This window comes from Prionailurus viverrinus, chromosome D1, assembly GCF_022837055.1.
Source record: "Prionailurus viverrinus isolate Anna chromosome D1, UM_Priviv_1.0, whole genome shotgun sequence".
In the NCBI taxonomy this organism is placed as follows: Eukaryota; Metazoa; Chordata; class Mammalia; order Carnivora; family Felidae; genus Prionailurus; species Prionailurus viverrinus.
Window position 1 is genome coordinate 15660276 of NC_062570.1, and position 16982 is coordinate 15677257.

Here is a 16982-nt window from a genome sequence, read left to right on the forward strand (position 1 = left end):
GGGACCCGAGAGACCCCGACACGTGGCCTAGAGGTGAAGAGTGGGTCCTGGCACCACATGACCTGGGACTGAGCCCCTAGCCCGCTCCTTACCAACTGTGTGGCCTCGGGTAAGTTACTTCGCCTCAATGTGCTTCATTTTCCTCATCTTTCAGATGAGGCTGGTAGGGCCCCTGGGCATCTGACTTCGGCTTAGGTCACGATCTCACAGTTCGTGAGTTCAAGTCCCATATCGGGTGGGCTCAAGTCCCGCTTCGGGTGAGCCCCACTTCTCTCTCTCTCTCTCTCTCTGCCCCTCCTGGGATTCTCTCTCTCTGCCCCTTGCTCACTTATGCCCCCCCCTTCTCTCTCTCTCTCTCTCTCTCTCTCTCCCTAAAAATAAATAAATAAATAAGTCAAATGGGGCTGGTAATCCCAACCACCTTATCATGATATTGGGGGGACGACACAAGTTCTCCTGCATAAAGTAATCCACGCCGTGCCTGGCACATGCAAGTACCATGGGTTTATCACCACCCTCCCCTCCAAACTCCACGCACTCTGCCCAGCATGGCCTCACCTCCCCCTCTGACTCCTGGGCCTTGGGCAGGGCGCTTCTGAGGCCCCATTTCCTCCTTGAACATGGGGACAATGGCACCGTGATCCCATTTTATCCCAACAATACAATGAGATCAATCGATGCCACAGGCCTCGATGAGGTCAGCTCACGAAACAGACGCACTGGAGCTCTCACCGATTATTTATCGAATTGTGTAACTGCTGGTGGGGCAGAGCCTCTTCCCACTCACCGTGGGCCACAGACCGCGTGGAAACAGGAAATATATTCGGTCTTTACCACATGACGTCACGTCTACCGCAGTGCCCGCCTCCGTATCTGGCCCGTGCCATCGGAGGTACCGGAGGAAAGAGCAAAGTCACCGAATCTCTCACAGCCTCTGTTTGCTCATCTGGAAATGGGAAGGACTGTTCTGTGCTGCACAGAAACCTTGTGAGAGTCAAAGAATATGTATAAAGTGAGCTATAAACTATAAACGCACAATGCAAATTTAACTCACTAATGTCGTAAAAAGAGAGAGACTGTTCGGTTTGTCTTTAATCCCTATACTGCTTAGACTCTGAGGCGTGCCTGCCCAAAGGAGGCCCAGTGATAATTCTTGGGAAATTTAAGGGCAGGCTTAGACTCCGGGTGGCAGATGATCTCTATGTTTCTGGGAACATCCTTAACCACCGAAGACCAGCTCCCCAAAGTCCGGACCATTCCCCACTCAAAACCTTCAACAACTCCCCATTCCCCTTTAATTACATAAAACTCGGTACAGCATTAATTACTCCCCACCCTTAAATAAATATATCGTGATCTCCAGACACACCAGCCAGTCTCCCGGAAGAGCACAGCCTTTGTTCACCGGGCACCCGGGGACTTTACCCCCATGGCCTCCTGTATGCAGAGCACGGGTTTGCTTACCAGAATCGCCTACGGGACTTTCGCAGATACAGACGACTGGGTCTTACCCCGCCCCCCCGCCAGGATCCAGACTTCACTGTTTGGGGTGAGCCTGGACGATAGTGGTGATTCTAACGTTGAGAGCAGACAGGTCTAGAACACTCTCCCCTGCGGGAGCACCGCCTGCCAAAACAACCCATTCTCCAGGACCCCTGGGAAACGCTGCTTCTGATGTGGCACCTGCTCTAACCACAGCAGACAGGGCTTCCCACCCGTGAGCCCGCAGATGCCGTGCCTCTCCTGTGCCCTAATCACACCCTCCTTCATTGGGGGTCACCTGTGTCCCACGTTCGACTTGCCTATCAGGCAGCAAGCCCCTCAACGGCCGGCACGGGTCGCTTCTTCCAGGCCTCTGCCCACCCTTCCTGTACCTACACCTCACAGGCCTCATCAAATAGTGACCGCTCCAAGGGTGTCCACAAAACTCGGGACACCGAGTTCACCCTCATTCCTGCCCAGAAGATGAAGAGGAGAACAGGGGACCGTCCGCTGTTCAGGAGAAAAGGCCAAGCTCTGTACAGTCACACAGATGCGCTCCGGAGCTAGATGCTCCTATGCCCTTCCCCAAAGATAGTGGCCAAGGTGTCTGCCTTGGGTCTCTGCTCTTGAGGGCGCGTGTGGGGGTCTACGCAGGTGAGGGGGAGTCTCCTCTTTCCAGAGGCAAAAACCCCGAGTGTTGAATACATGAAAAGACGCCTAGCGACACTCATCATCAGGGAAATGCAAATCAAAACCACAATGAGATATCCCCTCACATGGGTCAGAATGGCGACAATCAACAACCCAAGAAACAAGCCGTACTGGCGAGGATGGCAGAGAAAGGGGAACCCTCGGGCACCGTTGGTGGGAATGCAGACTGGGGCAGCCGCTCTGGACCACAGTATGGAGGTCCCCCAAAAAGCTAAAAATAGAACTGCCCTACAATCCAGCAATCGCACTACTGGGTATTTACCCAAATACAAAAATATTAACGCACCATGATGTTTATAGCGGCAGTATCTACAATAACCAAATTATGGAAACAGCCCAAGTGTCCACTGACGAATGAATAAAGAAGATATGGGGTGTGTATGTGTGTGTGTGTACACACACACACACACACACACACACACACACACACACACACACTGGAATATTACTCAGCTGTTAAAAAGAATGAGGTCTTGCCATTTGCAACAACAGGCATGGAGCTAGAGAGTATTCTGCGAAGCGAAACAAGTCAGAGAAGGGCAGATACCGTATGATTTCACTCACATGTGGAATTTAAGAAATAAAACAGCAGTGCCTGGGTGGCTCAGTCACTTAAACATCTGACTCTTGATCTCAGCTCAGGTCGTGATCTCATGGTTTGTGGGTTCGAGCTCCATGTCGGGCTCTGTGCTGACAGCAGGGAGCCTGCTTGGGATTTTGTCTTTCCCTTTCTCTGCCCCTCCCCTGCTCTTATTCTCCTTCTCTCTCTCTCTCTCTCAAAATAAATAAACATTAAAAATAAAAACAAACAGGGGCGCCTGGGTGGCACAGTCGGTTAAGCGTCCGACTTCAGCCAGGTCATGATCTCGCGGTCCGGGAGTTCGAGCCCCGCGTCGGGCTCTGGGCTGATGGCTCAGAGCCTGGAGCCTGTTTCCGATTCTGTGTCTCCCTCTCTCTCTGCCCCTCCCCCGTTCATGCTCTGTCTCTCTCTGTCCCAAAAATAAATAAAACGTTGAAAAAAAAATTTTTTTTTAAATAAAATAAAAACAAACAAACAAGCAAAGGGACAGAGGGGCAAACCAAGAAACAAACCCTTAATTATAGAGAACTAATGGTTACCAGAGGGGAGGTGGGTGGGGCATGGGTGCAAGAGGTGATGGGGATTAAAGAGTACACTTGTCGCGATGAGTACCAGGTGACGTATAGGAGCGTTAAACCACCATATCATGCACCTGAGATCAATATCACACTCTGTATTAACTGGAATTTAAGTAAAAACTTAAAAAAGCCGTACGTGCGTGGGTACACGTATGTACATATTCACCATGTACAAATTACATCGCGCATACTATTCGCACCCATTCGCACATACACAGTTTAATTAAAATGAGTTTCCTTGGTGTGTGGAAAGAGGAATTTCTCCAAATCCCCTGAGAGCCTCGAGCAAAGACCCTTGGGAATCCCTGTCTACATAACACAGCATCTTGCACACAGGAAATGCTCAAAAAACATTTGCTAAATTAAATAATGAACGGAAAATGCAACCACTGCTTGTTGCTAATGCCAACATGGCCATTTAGACAGATTCGGGGGGGTGAAGCCAACGTAAGACATGGCATTGCCAGCTGCAGCCTGATGGCGTCTGTGCCTTTCCCTGGGCGCAGGCTCTGAGCAGGTACCCCGGCTTCCCTGGGCTTGTGTAACGACAGGCTCTGGAACATTCTAGATAGCGAGCCTCTTCCCTTCTGTGTCCCACTCCGAGGGTGGTGAGGAGGATCCCCCGGCATCCTCTCTGAAGGGACTCCTCTGCTTAACAAGGCCTCAGAGAGCCCCCAGACCCCCACACAGAGGTAGCATCCGATACCTGGCTGACTCCTGAGCCCATAAGCAGCTGAACGGAAAACCCAGACTTCGCTTCCAACTCCCACCCCCACTGCCACTCACTGTCACAGGCTCCGTCTCCCACTCTGTCGTCTGCTCCGCAGCCGCCCCTCCGGGCTTCCAGCAGATTCCGTGTTCCTAAAGATATGGGCGTTCAGGTATGTTCTGACCCTGATGTGGAGGGCAGAAGCCTCTAGGTGCGAGAGGAAGAAGCTTCCAATTTAGAGGCCTTCGTGCCAGCCTCCGAGCCCCTACTGTCACTGTCCTGGAATGGAGAAGGCTGTTCCTGGTTTTGCTGGCTCAGCATCCCACTGAGAAAGGCAGGCTTCGGCTGACTAAGACACATGCCTAAGCTCCTGAGGTTTCTGCACACGGCAAGGTGCCTGCTGGACCACAAAAGCCAATGGAATATCGGGCTTGTATACAGGCCTTCTGGGAAATACTCTGCCACTGCCCCAACATGAGGGTCTGTTCCCTCAACATCCTGCCCTGAGGCGCTCAGCCCCAATGTAATGAGACCCAAGCTCACCCCTACACGCTCACTCCTAGATACCCACAATCAGACGCTCGCCCCCTGGCTGCCCCCACTTGCTCCCACCCGCACACTCACTCCTCCCGGAGACCTTCCAGGCCTGGAGGGGATGACAAACCCTGGAACAGTTAGCGTGTATCCTTTCAGCACAAAACAGAGTTGAAACCCTACATCGAGAGGATCTCTCTGTAAAACAAAACACGAAAACAAAACAAAAAACCAGGTCTATATAAAAAATGTTAGCTATACATGGAGACTATGTTTTCTCCACATAGAAAAAGTACCTAACTTCTAATCTTCACAGCTGCTGAGAATGAGACTCAGAGAGATAAAAAGACTCACCTAGGGTCACACGGCAAGCAAGGAGCGGGCCTCAGATTTAAACCCAGATCTCTGGCCAGAGCCTACACCGTTTTCGCTTTGCTATACAGCTTCACTCCATCAAGAAGAGGCTCCCAGCAAGCCCTGCCGATCTGAGGCATCACAGGAGCACAGGGGGGCTCGACCAGCAGCCCCAGGGCCTCCCCCTTCCCTTTATTTTAATTCATGCCATTGACAGCCCAATCCAGAGATCAGCACCCGCCCCCCCCCCCCAATTAAACGTCTCTTGTAGGCATCCAATAAACCTCATCTGAGCGCCTACTCTGTGCTGGAGCTCAGTGACGCTTGTGGCATTACGGATGTAGACCCTCGTCCCGCAGCGACCCAGCCAGCGCGGACCTCTGCCTGGAACCACAGCCCGTCCCCTGGCGGCTCACGTTCTGGCGGTGAGGTCTCATTGATACGCAACAGAGTTCAAAATCACAGGCTTGGCAGGAAGTGCCATCTATACATAGCTCTGCCATTCTGTAAGCACCGTTGGCTTCTCCTGAATAAACGCTACCCTACATTAAATGCCAGAATTCGGCGAGCAGTCCTGCATGTTTGCAATGAGATTGAGAACTAAAAGCAAGATTGATTCTGATGTGAACACCAGCAAAGCAAATGGGTTTTTGAAAACCCTATAATTTCCCTGCAACCCTTGACTTCACTAAACACACATTTTTAGACTGCAGCACAGTTAGGTAGGCATTAAACAAAAATGAGGTAGTCTAATGATGATTTATGTGTAGGATAACCTTCCATAAAGAACCCCGCTCTGATTTCAGGGTAACTTACAGAGGTGCCAACTTAACCAAACAATGCCGCTTGCTCCGCGTCCACTGCCACGGCGTGATCTCGGGGCAAAGCGTCTGCCGGCAGTTGTCTTAAATCTGCTGAAATTCACCCAGTGGGTGCTCTGGAAATGCAGCACCTGCCATGAACTAAATGGAAAAGCAAAACACGACACATGCACACACCACCAGAAGCACCTGTGAACACAGACTATTTTGCTCGACTGTGGAGCCGCGGCTGATGGTTCTGGAACCAACCAACTGGCAGGCAACTGCAGAGCGGCCCGCCCGCCGGGAGATCGGAAGGGGTGCTGGGGAGCCGTGGGCATGCGGTCCAGCGGGGGCCTCAAGGGCTCCCGAGGGGCAGGCATCACACCGGAGTTCCTGTACCCACCCCCCCTTCCTGGCTGGGTGACCTTGGGCAGGCCTCGCAATCCCCCCAAGGCTTGGTTTCCCTCCTAGGTGAAGTGAAGAACGTGTCCCCCTCAGATGGGATGGCAAAGGATCAGTAAGATTATGCCTGTGAGCAGGCTTTATAAGCCAGAGCACGCTGTACAGAGGAAAGGCGGCACAGGGCACGGTGTGAGAGGTGGCCCAAGTCACCGCTCAGAGCTGAAATCAACGTGCCCTGGGCCCAGCTCCTCACTCTGTGGCCTTGAGCAGGTGACTGACCTCCCTGTGCCTCAGGCTTCTCATCTGCAAAATGGAGCTAACAATACCAGCCGCTACATAAGACACTAGGGAGGATGAAACAAAATGGCCCACGAAAAGCACGTATCCCAGAAGAGCTCAGTAAATTGATCACTTCTTTGCTTACTGACCGTTATTATCACCATGATTATCATTTCCAGTCAGGCCATCCGACTAGGGAGAGAATTCCTTTGCTGCTTCTGCATGTTTCCCTGTCATCGCTCACCTGCAGAGTGTGGTTTATGGCTTTAGAAGGTAGGATTTTCTCTCTGCACTCTAAGGAATAAATTAAGGCTGTCTGATTCTGATGGCCCTTCCCCCACGAAAGCAAACAATAAACAAACAATAATAACAGAATTAAGGGCCAGCTGCTGTGTCCTCTCTGTAACTGCCTTGCTGTGGAAAATAGTAATTGCCACGAGTCCCCGAGACAGACCTCAGGCTAGAGTCACCAAAGTGCATTACAGGCAAAGAGCATGGACTCTGGGTCCCAGCGACAAAAGCTTCGCCACTGAGCAGCTGTGTGACCCGGAGCAAATTGCTTGGCCTCTCTGAATCTCATTTCCTGTGTACCTACGAGTTAGGGGAGGGCGGGTAGCAGGCCTGCCTCACAGGGTTAAGAGGAGAATTCAATGGCAGGACGTCCAGGCACCTGCCGCCGGGCCCTACAGACACACGTGTCTTTTTATTTTTTTTAATTTTTTTTTTCAACGTTTATTTATTTTTGGGACAGAGAGAGACAGAGCATGAACGGGGGAGGGGCAGAGAGAGAGGGAGACACAGAATCGGAAACAGGCTCCAGGCTCCGAGCCATCAGTCCAGAGCCCGACGCGGGGCTCGAACTCCCGGACCGCGAGATCGTGACCTGGCTGAAGTCGGACGCTTAACGGACTGCGCCACCAGGCGCCCCCAGACACACGTGTCTTAATACGCTTCCCGCCTAACCACGCGTGTCCCCAAGCCTCACGGCATCTGCTTCCCCGTCTGGAACGTGGGGAAGGTAATGGGGGTTACCGCAAAGAGCAAATGAGATCACGAGAAAGCCCTTCCTACACGGTGTGGGGTTGTGGAGACACTAGTTATTGCTGAAGCAGGGTCTGAGCCCTTTGAGACTAGACCGGGCGGTGTGTCCCGGGAAGGGAGCTTCGCTGTGTTGCCACCGGACCCCACAGGCCTTCATCCCTTCCCTTAATGTCATTTCTATCAGGTACCGTGCGAGGCACAGGTGAAAAGGAGAGGAATTCCACACCGTCTTGGCGGTTCGTTTCCCTCATGTTGCCCCTGTGGTCATCTGTCTCGCCTTAGTCCCGTCTTCTCAAGGTCACGTGTTCTACCGCCAGCCCGGCGCCCAGCACAGCCCAAGGCCAGACGACGTCATGAAGCTGGGGGTCAGGGGTAGCGTCTCCCTGCCGTGTTTAGACCCCTCCTTCCCCACCTGAGAAGTCAAGCCTCTCCAGAGGCCTGCTTTCCTTGGCAGGGGTTCCGCGCACAGGTTTCCTTATCCGCTTTTCACAGACGAACGAAAGAGGCTTTGAAACTGACTTGCTCAAGAGCACGGATCAGGGCTAGAAGACCACAGCCTGCCTTCTTTCTGCCGCAGCCCACTACCTCTTCTGTAAGCTGTCTGCTCCCATCTGTCACCCGATTTCCCATCCGGTTGTCTTTTTCTTGCGGCTTTGCGGCAGTTTTTAAAATATATTTTGTGTGTCAAGTGTTCCGGAGGCAGTATAGCGTAGGGCTTAGGAAGGCAGAGAATGGCATCCGGATGTGCACGTGTGGGTCTAACACTTCCTAACTTTAGGCAAGTCACTTAGCTTCGTTGTGCTTCAGGTTGTTCATCTGTAAAATGGGAGAATAATAGTCCCTTCATCAGATTGCTTTGCAGGCTAAGTGAGCCAACGCAGAACCCGGAACCCTAGTAAGGGTTTCGTAAGAGTTGGGCGTTACCATGTTGCCCCCCACACACACACATTTTGTTTTCTTTTGCTTTTGCTTTTTTTCCCAGAACTGGCAGGAACTTCATATCCTGGCATCCTTTTCAAACTGCTCTCACCACTTCATTTACTCTCTGGGTCACCCCCACCCCCTCTCCTGCCTTCCTGCCTTTGCCCCTGCTGCCACCTCCACCCAAAGCGCTCCTTCTGCCCCCATGGCCCCGGGGAATGTATCCCAAGACTCAGGGGCAGGCTTCCCTCCCTTTTGTGAGGGCTCACTGGGCCACCATCAGAAAGAATCGCAGCTCTGTTATATCATGCTCTCCATGGGAAGATACTACAACCCTACTCCGGAGCTCTGCCGAAGGGAAGAAGGTGGTCATGGGCCAGTTCGACTCCTCTTCAAGCCCTGACCCTGTGCCCTTCACCCGGCAGGGGCCACACCCCATCGTTAAATTGCCTTGAGCACACCATCCAGTTCACATTAGCCCAGACTGACCATCCCAACCCCTTTTCTCTACGGCCCGAGAGAGTCGAGAGCTGAGATCCCCCATTTTGCGTCTCAACAGAGCATCACAGGGGAACCCACAGAAGCCTTCTCTCTCTGGGCAGCTGTGGAGCAGCTCAGTGAAATAAAGACCAAGGACCACCCAGCTTAAAACCCTGTAATGCCACCGGGTTTCTGTGTGACCTTACCTAGGCCTCTTTCCTCCCTGCCACATGACAGTTTAGTGGGGGAGAGACTGGCATTTTGTCATCCTCATTAATCATCTTCTAAAAGACTGGAGAGAAGGGGGGCCTGAAAAAAATAAGGAACCTGCCCTTGCTGGTTATATATTCTCGTAGTGGGGAGAACACGGATTGCAAATATACTAGACAAAACACGATTAGTGCCTTGAGCAAGGAACCGATAAAGTCCGGAGGGAGTTCACAAAAGGATCCCCTCGAAGAAGGTTAATCGGGGTGATTTTTAAATCCATTCTTAGCAGAAATCGGGAAAGAGATCATGGAAAAGGTGGTATTTGAACCAGGCTTTGAAAGATGGGTAGGGTTTAGATGCACAAAGAAGGAGGGAAGTCTGATAGTAAAAACAAAACACCTCATGAGCAGTTAAAATAATGGGCTCTGAGAATGTCAAGAGAGAAGGGGTGAAGGGGGGCCCGAGAGAGCATCAGTTTATCAGTAAGCGTGGAGGCTGGGCTCCCGGACCTCCAGGGCCCTTCCAGCCCTGACAGTCTGTGACTCTCTCCGTTTGTGGCCTACATGCATCCAAACTGGTCTCCAGGCACAACCCAGCTCTCTCTTGTCTGCTCCGTCCCCCATCCAAGTCGGTGGAGACATAGGGGATCCGAGGTAGTCTTGGTATCAGCCTGAGCAAAATGCAATTAATAAGCTGAATCTGTATTCCAAAGCAAACCAAGATCGTATATGACTGTTTACTGCGTGGAGATTATCTATCCCTGTCCATCAGAGCTGACAGCATGAACTGAATCCTAAACCCCCAGATGAGGACGGTCTTTGTGTCACCCACTGGGCCCAAAACAGAGCCAGTGCCCAATAACGCCTTCTTGTTAGAATGGCTGTTTTATTCACTGATCTTTCAGCTAGAGATCTGTTGCCCTTCAGAAAAGCCAGGGCCTCTGGTCACTGAACACACAGCCAGAGGTCGGTAGAAAGGTTGGTGATACATTTCTGTCCCTAGGCGAGTGCAGGAGACAGGGACAGGCCCTCCTCCCGTAAGAAAACCGGAGGCCAGTCCGGTTCTTAAAAAAGCTTATTTACTTAGAGAGAGAGTGAGCGAGCCAGAGAGGGGCAGAGAGAAGGGGAGAGAGAGAATCCCAAGCAGATTCCACACCATCAGCGCGGAGCCCGACACGGGGCTCGAACTCACGGACCGCGAGATCATGACCTGAGCTGAAATCCAGAGTCGCTTAACCAACTGAGCCACCCAGGTGCCCCAACAACAGTCCATTCTTAATGAGAAGCTTGCCCTGGAGAGACAGCGGGAGATAGAAGGACTAGGAGGACCCCAGTTCAAACCCAGGTTACAGCCTTTGTTAGCTATGTGACCTTGGGTAAAGTGTTTCATTTCCCTGGGCTTCAATGTCCTCATTTATAAAATTAAGAAAAAAAAAATGAAACAAAAAATGTTATCTCTTAAAGGGTTATTGCAAGGATTAGAGATAATTTAGGTCTCAATACATGATAGATATTATCATTAATCTCATTACTATTATGCTGTGACAGGTGCTAAGAGGGCCCTGAGGATAAAGAGATGAAAAAGATACAGCCTTATACCCTCCTGCAGCAGGGAGACAGAAACAACCACCCATCACCTAAGAGAATGCGACGTAAGTTCTGTCGGCAGGCTTACGGAAGGCCTCCCGGAAGGGGACCCATGTGGACCGAGTTTAAGGGGCCAAAGAGAAGTAGGGTATCAAAGAGGAGAGGAGGGGACAGGTACAGAGGAGCCAGCAGACATCACAGCGATGAAAAGAGGTCTGAGAAAACCCAGGAATAACGTGGAACCCTGGGGACCATCAGGGAGGTGGGCTCGCTGACTCTCTCCACCATCAAGGGTGGGCTGTGGTCCAGGAGCCCTGCCCACTAGGAGGCCCCTGACCCCCTCTGACCAGATTCCTCCTGGCCCCTGCATCTCTCCCCCACCACCAACACACAGGGCCCCCAGCGTGCTCCCAGCCCAGCCAGGGCCTGATGACAACCCAGCATTCCAGAACCCCATCCTCAGAGACAAGGGAGCCGATCCAGGCTTGTCTTCCAAAGCACCGGTGGACACATCTGGCCCACATCTGAGCAGTGTCCAAAACTCCCCTGTGGGGCCACGACAGCCAGTCAGCATGCTGGTGAAGAGCATGCTGGGAAACTCCCACAAGGAGCCCGCATCGATATAATCAGGTCTGGTGGAAATTAAAAGCTATTAGGAACAGGGCCGGATTTATCTTTATATCCAATAACATGCATTGTAATGGTGATCATGCAGATGGGAAATTAAACCGCATCTCAGCTTCACTGGAGGCCTTAATTTTGATTTATGTTTGTGCACAGCCCTTTGCCCTCTTACCCCCCACCCCACCCACACTGGAGAGCCAGTTCTCCTCAAGACCAAGGCCCCCGAGACAGGAGTAAAGGGTAGGAATTGCCAGATCATAGGTGAGAGGCTCTGTGCTCTTACATCTTTAAATGCCCCAATGGAAGGGAGACGTCCAGCTTGGAGGGAAAAGGCAGGGGTATAGTAGGGAGTTCTGGGAAGTAGCATTTTGGGGAAAGTTTGCATCTTGGTCTCTCCAGCCTCTACCTGGGAAAAGTACAGGCAAAAAGCTGCTGAGAGTTTCTGTGGCCGGCTCCCGGAGGCTTATCTGCCCCTCCCCACCCTGGACAGCTGGGAAGGCTAACCTGTGAGCAAACACCCAACTCACAGAGCGTGTTTAGGCACCAAGCCCTTAATTCCTTCCAAACACCCTCGGAGAGAGGGGTTGAAGGGTAAGCTCCTCATTAGCAGAGGCCTGCACCCACCCCCTCGCGCCCCCTCCTCAAAGGGCTGCTGCTCTCCCCAAGAAGATGTCCCCTGGGGCCCTGAGCGACCCACCTCGGCCTTCCCATTCCTCCTCCTGCTCTCCAGCACCTGCTTCTGTTGGCCCTGTGGTCTGTGAAGGATCTGAGATCAAAGTCAGCACTGTTCTGTCTGCTCCAGAAGCCTACTCTAAAGCATCAGGGGGGATAACCGGCTCCTGGGTCCTCCCCTAACCTCACGGCAACCTAATCATTAAACCTTCCCCCACCATGAGAAGCTGATATCCGACCTCCCAGACAACACACACACACACACACACACACACACACACACACACACACACACACACACTGGGTACAGTGTGAGTATGGAAGGCAGATAATCCTGTTTTTATGAGAAAAAAAAAAAACAATGAACAATTTGCATTTTCCAAAATTAAAGCATGCGGCGTGTGGGCCCAAGTTCTGGCTTCTCATCTACAGAGGCTGGAGGAAGCAAACCTCTAGTCGCTGGTTCTCATGGATTCCTCTGGGAGCGTGTTAGTTGGATTTGTGTGCTTTGGAAAGTCTGTCCCTGGATCTAAAACGTGGCTGTAGAAGGATCTAGAATGATTATGGATGGTGCCCGAGGGCTGGGCAGGGGGGGGGGAAATTCTCCAAGGCTAAAGGAAAGAAAGAGGTGCTACAGAACTGAAGTTTAACAGAGCCCTGCAGATTAGGACCAAGCCCACTTCCCTGATAATTATGCCCTTTGGGGCCCCCAGCCCTGTCTTGACATCAAAGATTGCCCCGAAGCCCCAACTACAAGGGTTGCCGCGGGGAAGCTCACTGCCTCCAGCTCCTACGCCTAGGAGTCGGGTTAACCTTCCTGCTCTCCCGTCTGCACCGGATGTCGTCATGTCGTCCGAGCCCACACCCACTTCGATCGCCCTTATTTCAACACTCTTCCCACGTTCCTTCTCGACTTTTCCAACCACCCATACATGCTCCGACGGAACATTTAGCAAGCACTTGCCCTGCGTGTACAAGGTGACGTGTTAGAAGCCAGGGAATGTGTGGATGAGCCAGCCATTTCCCACGCTGGGAAACTCAAAAAGGGGGGCCACGGGGCCTGTTACATGGAAACAGACACACTGCCATGGGAAACAGCAGGAACAGGAATGCCCTCTTCCCACTGGGTCATCATCATCATGGTCACAGCTGTCCTCGGTGTGCCAGGCAGCGTTTGGAACCTTTTACAATATTGACTTCTTAAACCGTGTAAAGTTGGGCAATCATCATGCCCATTTTATTACAGCTGGGGAAACTGAGGCACAGGGGGGCAAAAGACTTGCGCAGCTCATTAAACAGTGGGATGAGTCTCAACCTAGGGGGTCTGGTCACCAACTCCAGGGACTCAATTCCACGAAGCCTTCCCTAAAACGCAACAGGGACTTTTTCTCCCCTTCCTAAGGCCAAAAGCCTCCTTGTCTAGAGCACACATTTAAAGCCTCCGTTGCACTCAGAGTAACACTGCATTGGATATACGTGGATGGGTGCTGGGAGGCAGTTCTGCATGGGGTTAGTGCACAGGTCGAAAGAACAGACCTGAGTTCGAGCCCCCCCTCTCTGCTTAACAGATGCCTTACCCGGAAGAAGTTACTTCCTCTTCTGTAAAGTGGAGGGAAAAAATACACTTAACAGACTTTTCATGAGAACAAAATGAGATCACATAGGAACATTTCTTAGCCAGTGTCTGGCAGGTAGTAGCACTCAAACAATAATTATTATTTAATAATATTACTAATTGATATTACTTTAATGAATATAACTCTTAGCCCATAAACTCAAGTGTATAAAAAAATACCACCTTTCTTTATGTTCTGTCAATCACATTCCATCGGACTCTGTGGGATAAATGGGCCATTCGATCTTCATTCCTGGGGCTTCCCCCAGGGATGTGCCAAGGTCCGCGGTCTCTCACCAGCCGGTTGCCCCTGCCTGCATGATCCCTTTGGGTCTCGAGCTGTGCACCCCATGCCTCATTTGGACGCAAGAACCCTGGACTCGGTCCCAGACCCCGCAGAGCTACACACAGCCACCTATTGTGGGGCCCAACTGCTTCCTCCAGCTGCACCCACTAAGCGGCCTCCAGTCCCATCCCCATCCCTGGGATTCGGACTCGTCTATGTCCCGTTTGTTCCTTGTCCTCAGAGGCCCTCTTCCCCAGCCAGAACACCCATCCTAACCTCTCCTATGAGCTTATGGTTTCACAAAAGGCAGGAAGAGCGGTTGTCTTAAAGTAGATTCGGATTCCTGTCCTGCTACAAGCTCCGAAGCCGGGAAACATAACGGCCTGGCCATCTGCTTGGAACTGAGAGAAGGAAAAAGCACCAGGAGCAAAACACAAATTAATGTCTCCAGAAGAGCATCCCGCCATGTCAGCTGTAAATATGCCTAAGCATTGGCTCTCCTCCTAACTGCACTGGAACCAGGTAAAGAGCTTTAAAAACACTGATGCACAGGCTCTACCACCGAGATACTGATTTGGGGGCGGTCCCAAGCACCAGTGTCTTCCAAAGAGCTCCCCCGGGACTCAACTGCGCAGCACGATTTAGAAACCCGGCTTTACAGCTTTCATGCATCGAAGTCTGCCTTCCCTAACCAACCCGAAAACCCAAGCAACGAGAATCATTTCATACGACCAACAATGAGACATCAAAGCTGCAAGGGCGCTCAACACCTGGTCAGCTTCCTCCCTTTCACAGAAAGGACAAACCAAGGTGCTCAGCCGGGAAAGGAAGAAAAAGCAGGAGATCGTGTGCACCGTGCCGGGATGAAGGCAGAGGGGCCGGGAGCGGTGGGGGGAAACCACCCTTTTGGAACCGGAGGCCTGGAGGCGTTTTGAGGACTTGAGGTCCTCTCTTGGGGTTTCCAGACCAGATTTCCCGTTGAAGGGACAACACCACATAGGAAAAGGGAACCAAGAACGAGGGCCTCACGATCATGGCGGCTCTAGCAAGGTGAACCCACGACGTGGCATTGACCTCTTCTCCCGATACCAGGCACAGGCAGGCTCGGGCCAGCTAGAATCCTAATGGGGTCTTTGGCTAAGTCATGAAAACAAAGTCCCACACGCATGTTACCCGTGTCTGGTGCCCTCAGGATCCGGTGCTCATTGCTTGGTCATTCCATGCGAGAATGCACACCACAGCCAGCCTCCTGGCTGTCCTCTCCCCACAGCCCGTCACGGTGAAGGAGCCTCCAGCCTCACCTCCCATTGCAAAAAGCAAGGGCAAGCAAAGGTCCAGGGGCCAGAAAGGATGGAGACCCCGCTCTCTGGGGGAGGAGGATGCACCCTGTGCCAGACAGGACCGTCGCACGCCCAGCAGAGAGAGAGGCCGCTGACACGTGGGTTTCCACCGCCCCACGGAGAGACGTGCCCAGCCGAGACCAAAGATGCCTTTTTTTTGCCGAAGCATCACTAGAACAATAACAAATCAGTCACCAGAACCAAGACCACCAGCTCAAGATCTCAGCTCAACAACCAAGTCAGCACCTCTGCTTTATCTCTCCCCCAGTCCCCGCCCGCCCCGCAGCACCCCTGCCCGCCGCGGCGCCACAGTCCTGCCTTACCTGGGATGATGGAGACCGTGTCCTTCTCCCAGGACACAACGCTAACATATTCCTGCACTGAGGAGGGGATGAGGCACTTGAAGACGGCCACGTTTCCACGCATTGACCTTTGATCCTCCACCCGGACGGTGTAGGGTTCCCTGAAAACTGCAGAAAGATGAGGGAGCGGGAAAGAGGGGGGATGTCACAAGGCTGGGACTTGCTAGGGCCCTGAGAAGGGAACGGAGAGCCCGCTCAGCCCCCTCAGCCCCCACCCCCCAGGCCCCACCCCCCATCACTTCCTCCCCGACCTCCCGTTTAACCAGCCCCAAGGTTCCTGCCATGATCTTCCTCCTGCCTGAGTCATGTCCTCTCTGCCCTATGGGGGCGTCTACTCCCCCTCAGAAATACCCAGCCTTCCTCTGCAAGACCATAAGCCCAGCTTCTAACCTGTCCAATTTCAGGGAGGATTAACAAACCATTCAATGGGGAGGGCCTGAGGGCAGCAGCTAAGTGCTGCGTTGTGATCACATTCAACCAGGGGGTACGGAGGCAACGAGGAAATGCGATAGAATTCCTCTAAGCAAACCACACTTGATTTCCTACATGCTTCCTGGGCCCCGGGGTGGCAATGGTTTTAGGCACGGCGACCATAACCTGCCAAAAATAAAAACTGCGACACGGGATGTAACAACAGACTTCTGTGCGTGCCACTTCAACGTGACAGGCAGCCTGGGAAAATGCAGCTCACACACCAAACTTTCCGGAAGGGCCTGGTGGTTTATGAGGACAATGGAGGAGAATATCTGAAACTGTGATGGTCTGAAAATGGGCGGTCTCTAAGATTCCCCGCAACAAAGAATCCTTACTGCTCTCTCCTACCTCCTGACACTGCCTACAGCCTGACCCCCAGGCTTGCCCCTGCCTCCAGAACTCTCCGTTCCTTCCCCACAGTGTGCAGTGGGGACCTCCTGCCTCAGTCCCACGGCTGGGTTCTAGGCCGCTGTCACCTGCAGCCACGCTACATGTCGGGTCCCATGGGTGGGCTGGCTGAGCCTCGGGGGTGGGGCCAAGGGGCCCTGCCTCTCCCTTGTCCTCCTCTGCTTGGCCTCTTCCAGGGATCGTTCCATCCTTCCACCCTTCTCTGCCAAGCCGAGTTGGTGCAGCCAGATCCCCGCTGTCTACCGACCTTGTCCTTCAGCAGGCACCTGGGCAGCGTGCCCTCCTGCTCTCCCCGCCACGGTTGCCAGGGTGACGCTCAGGGCCCCGCAGCCCCTCTGGCTGTGCACCTGCAGCCCCTCTGGCTTCATCAAGAGCCGCTTAATTGGCTGTGTCTCTAGTCAGGCCAGCCCTGCCCGGCCTCCCCAGGCCTTTATTCTCTCCCCACCTCCCTGTTGTGACTGTGCCAAAGAAGAGAGAGAGCTGAGGTGGAGGAGAGGTGGAGAAGGGTGTGGGCAGGGCACTGCCCAGGGC

General features: G+C 52.7%; 1 protein-coding gene across 6 annotated transcripts in view; it reads right to left on the reverse strand.

The window, feature by feature from the left end:
* DSCAML1 (DS cell adhesion molecule like 1) overlaps positions 1 to 16982 on the reverse strand; it is a 350085-nt gene that overhangs the window by 313412 nt on the left and 19691 nt on the right. For all 6 annotated transcript variants that reach the window (XM_047877987.1, XM_047877989.1, XM_047877990.1 and 3 more), the window contains one exon: positions 15531 to 15677. In XM_047877987.1, the coding sequence (XP_047733943.1) occupies positions 15531 to 15677 (147 nt within the window). The remainder of the gene's footprint in view (positions 1 to 15530; positions 15678 to 16982) is intronic.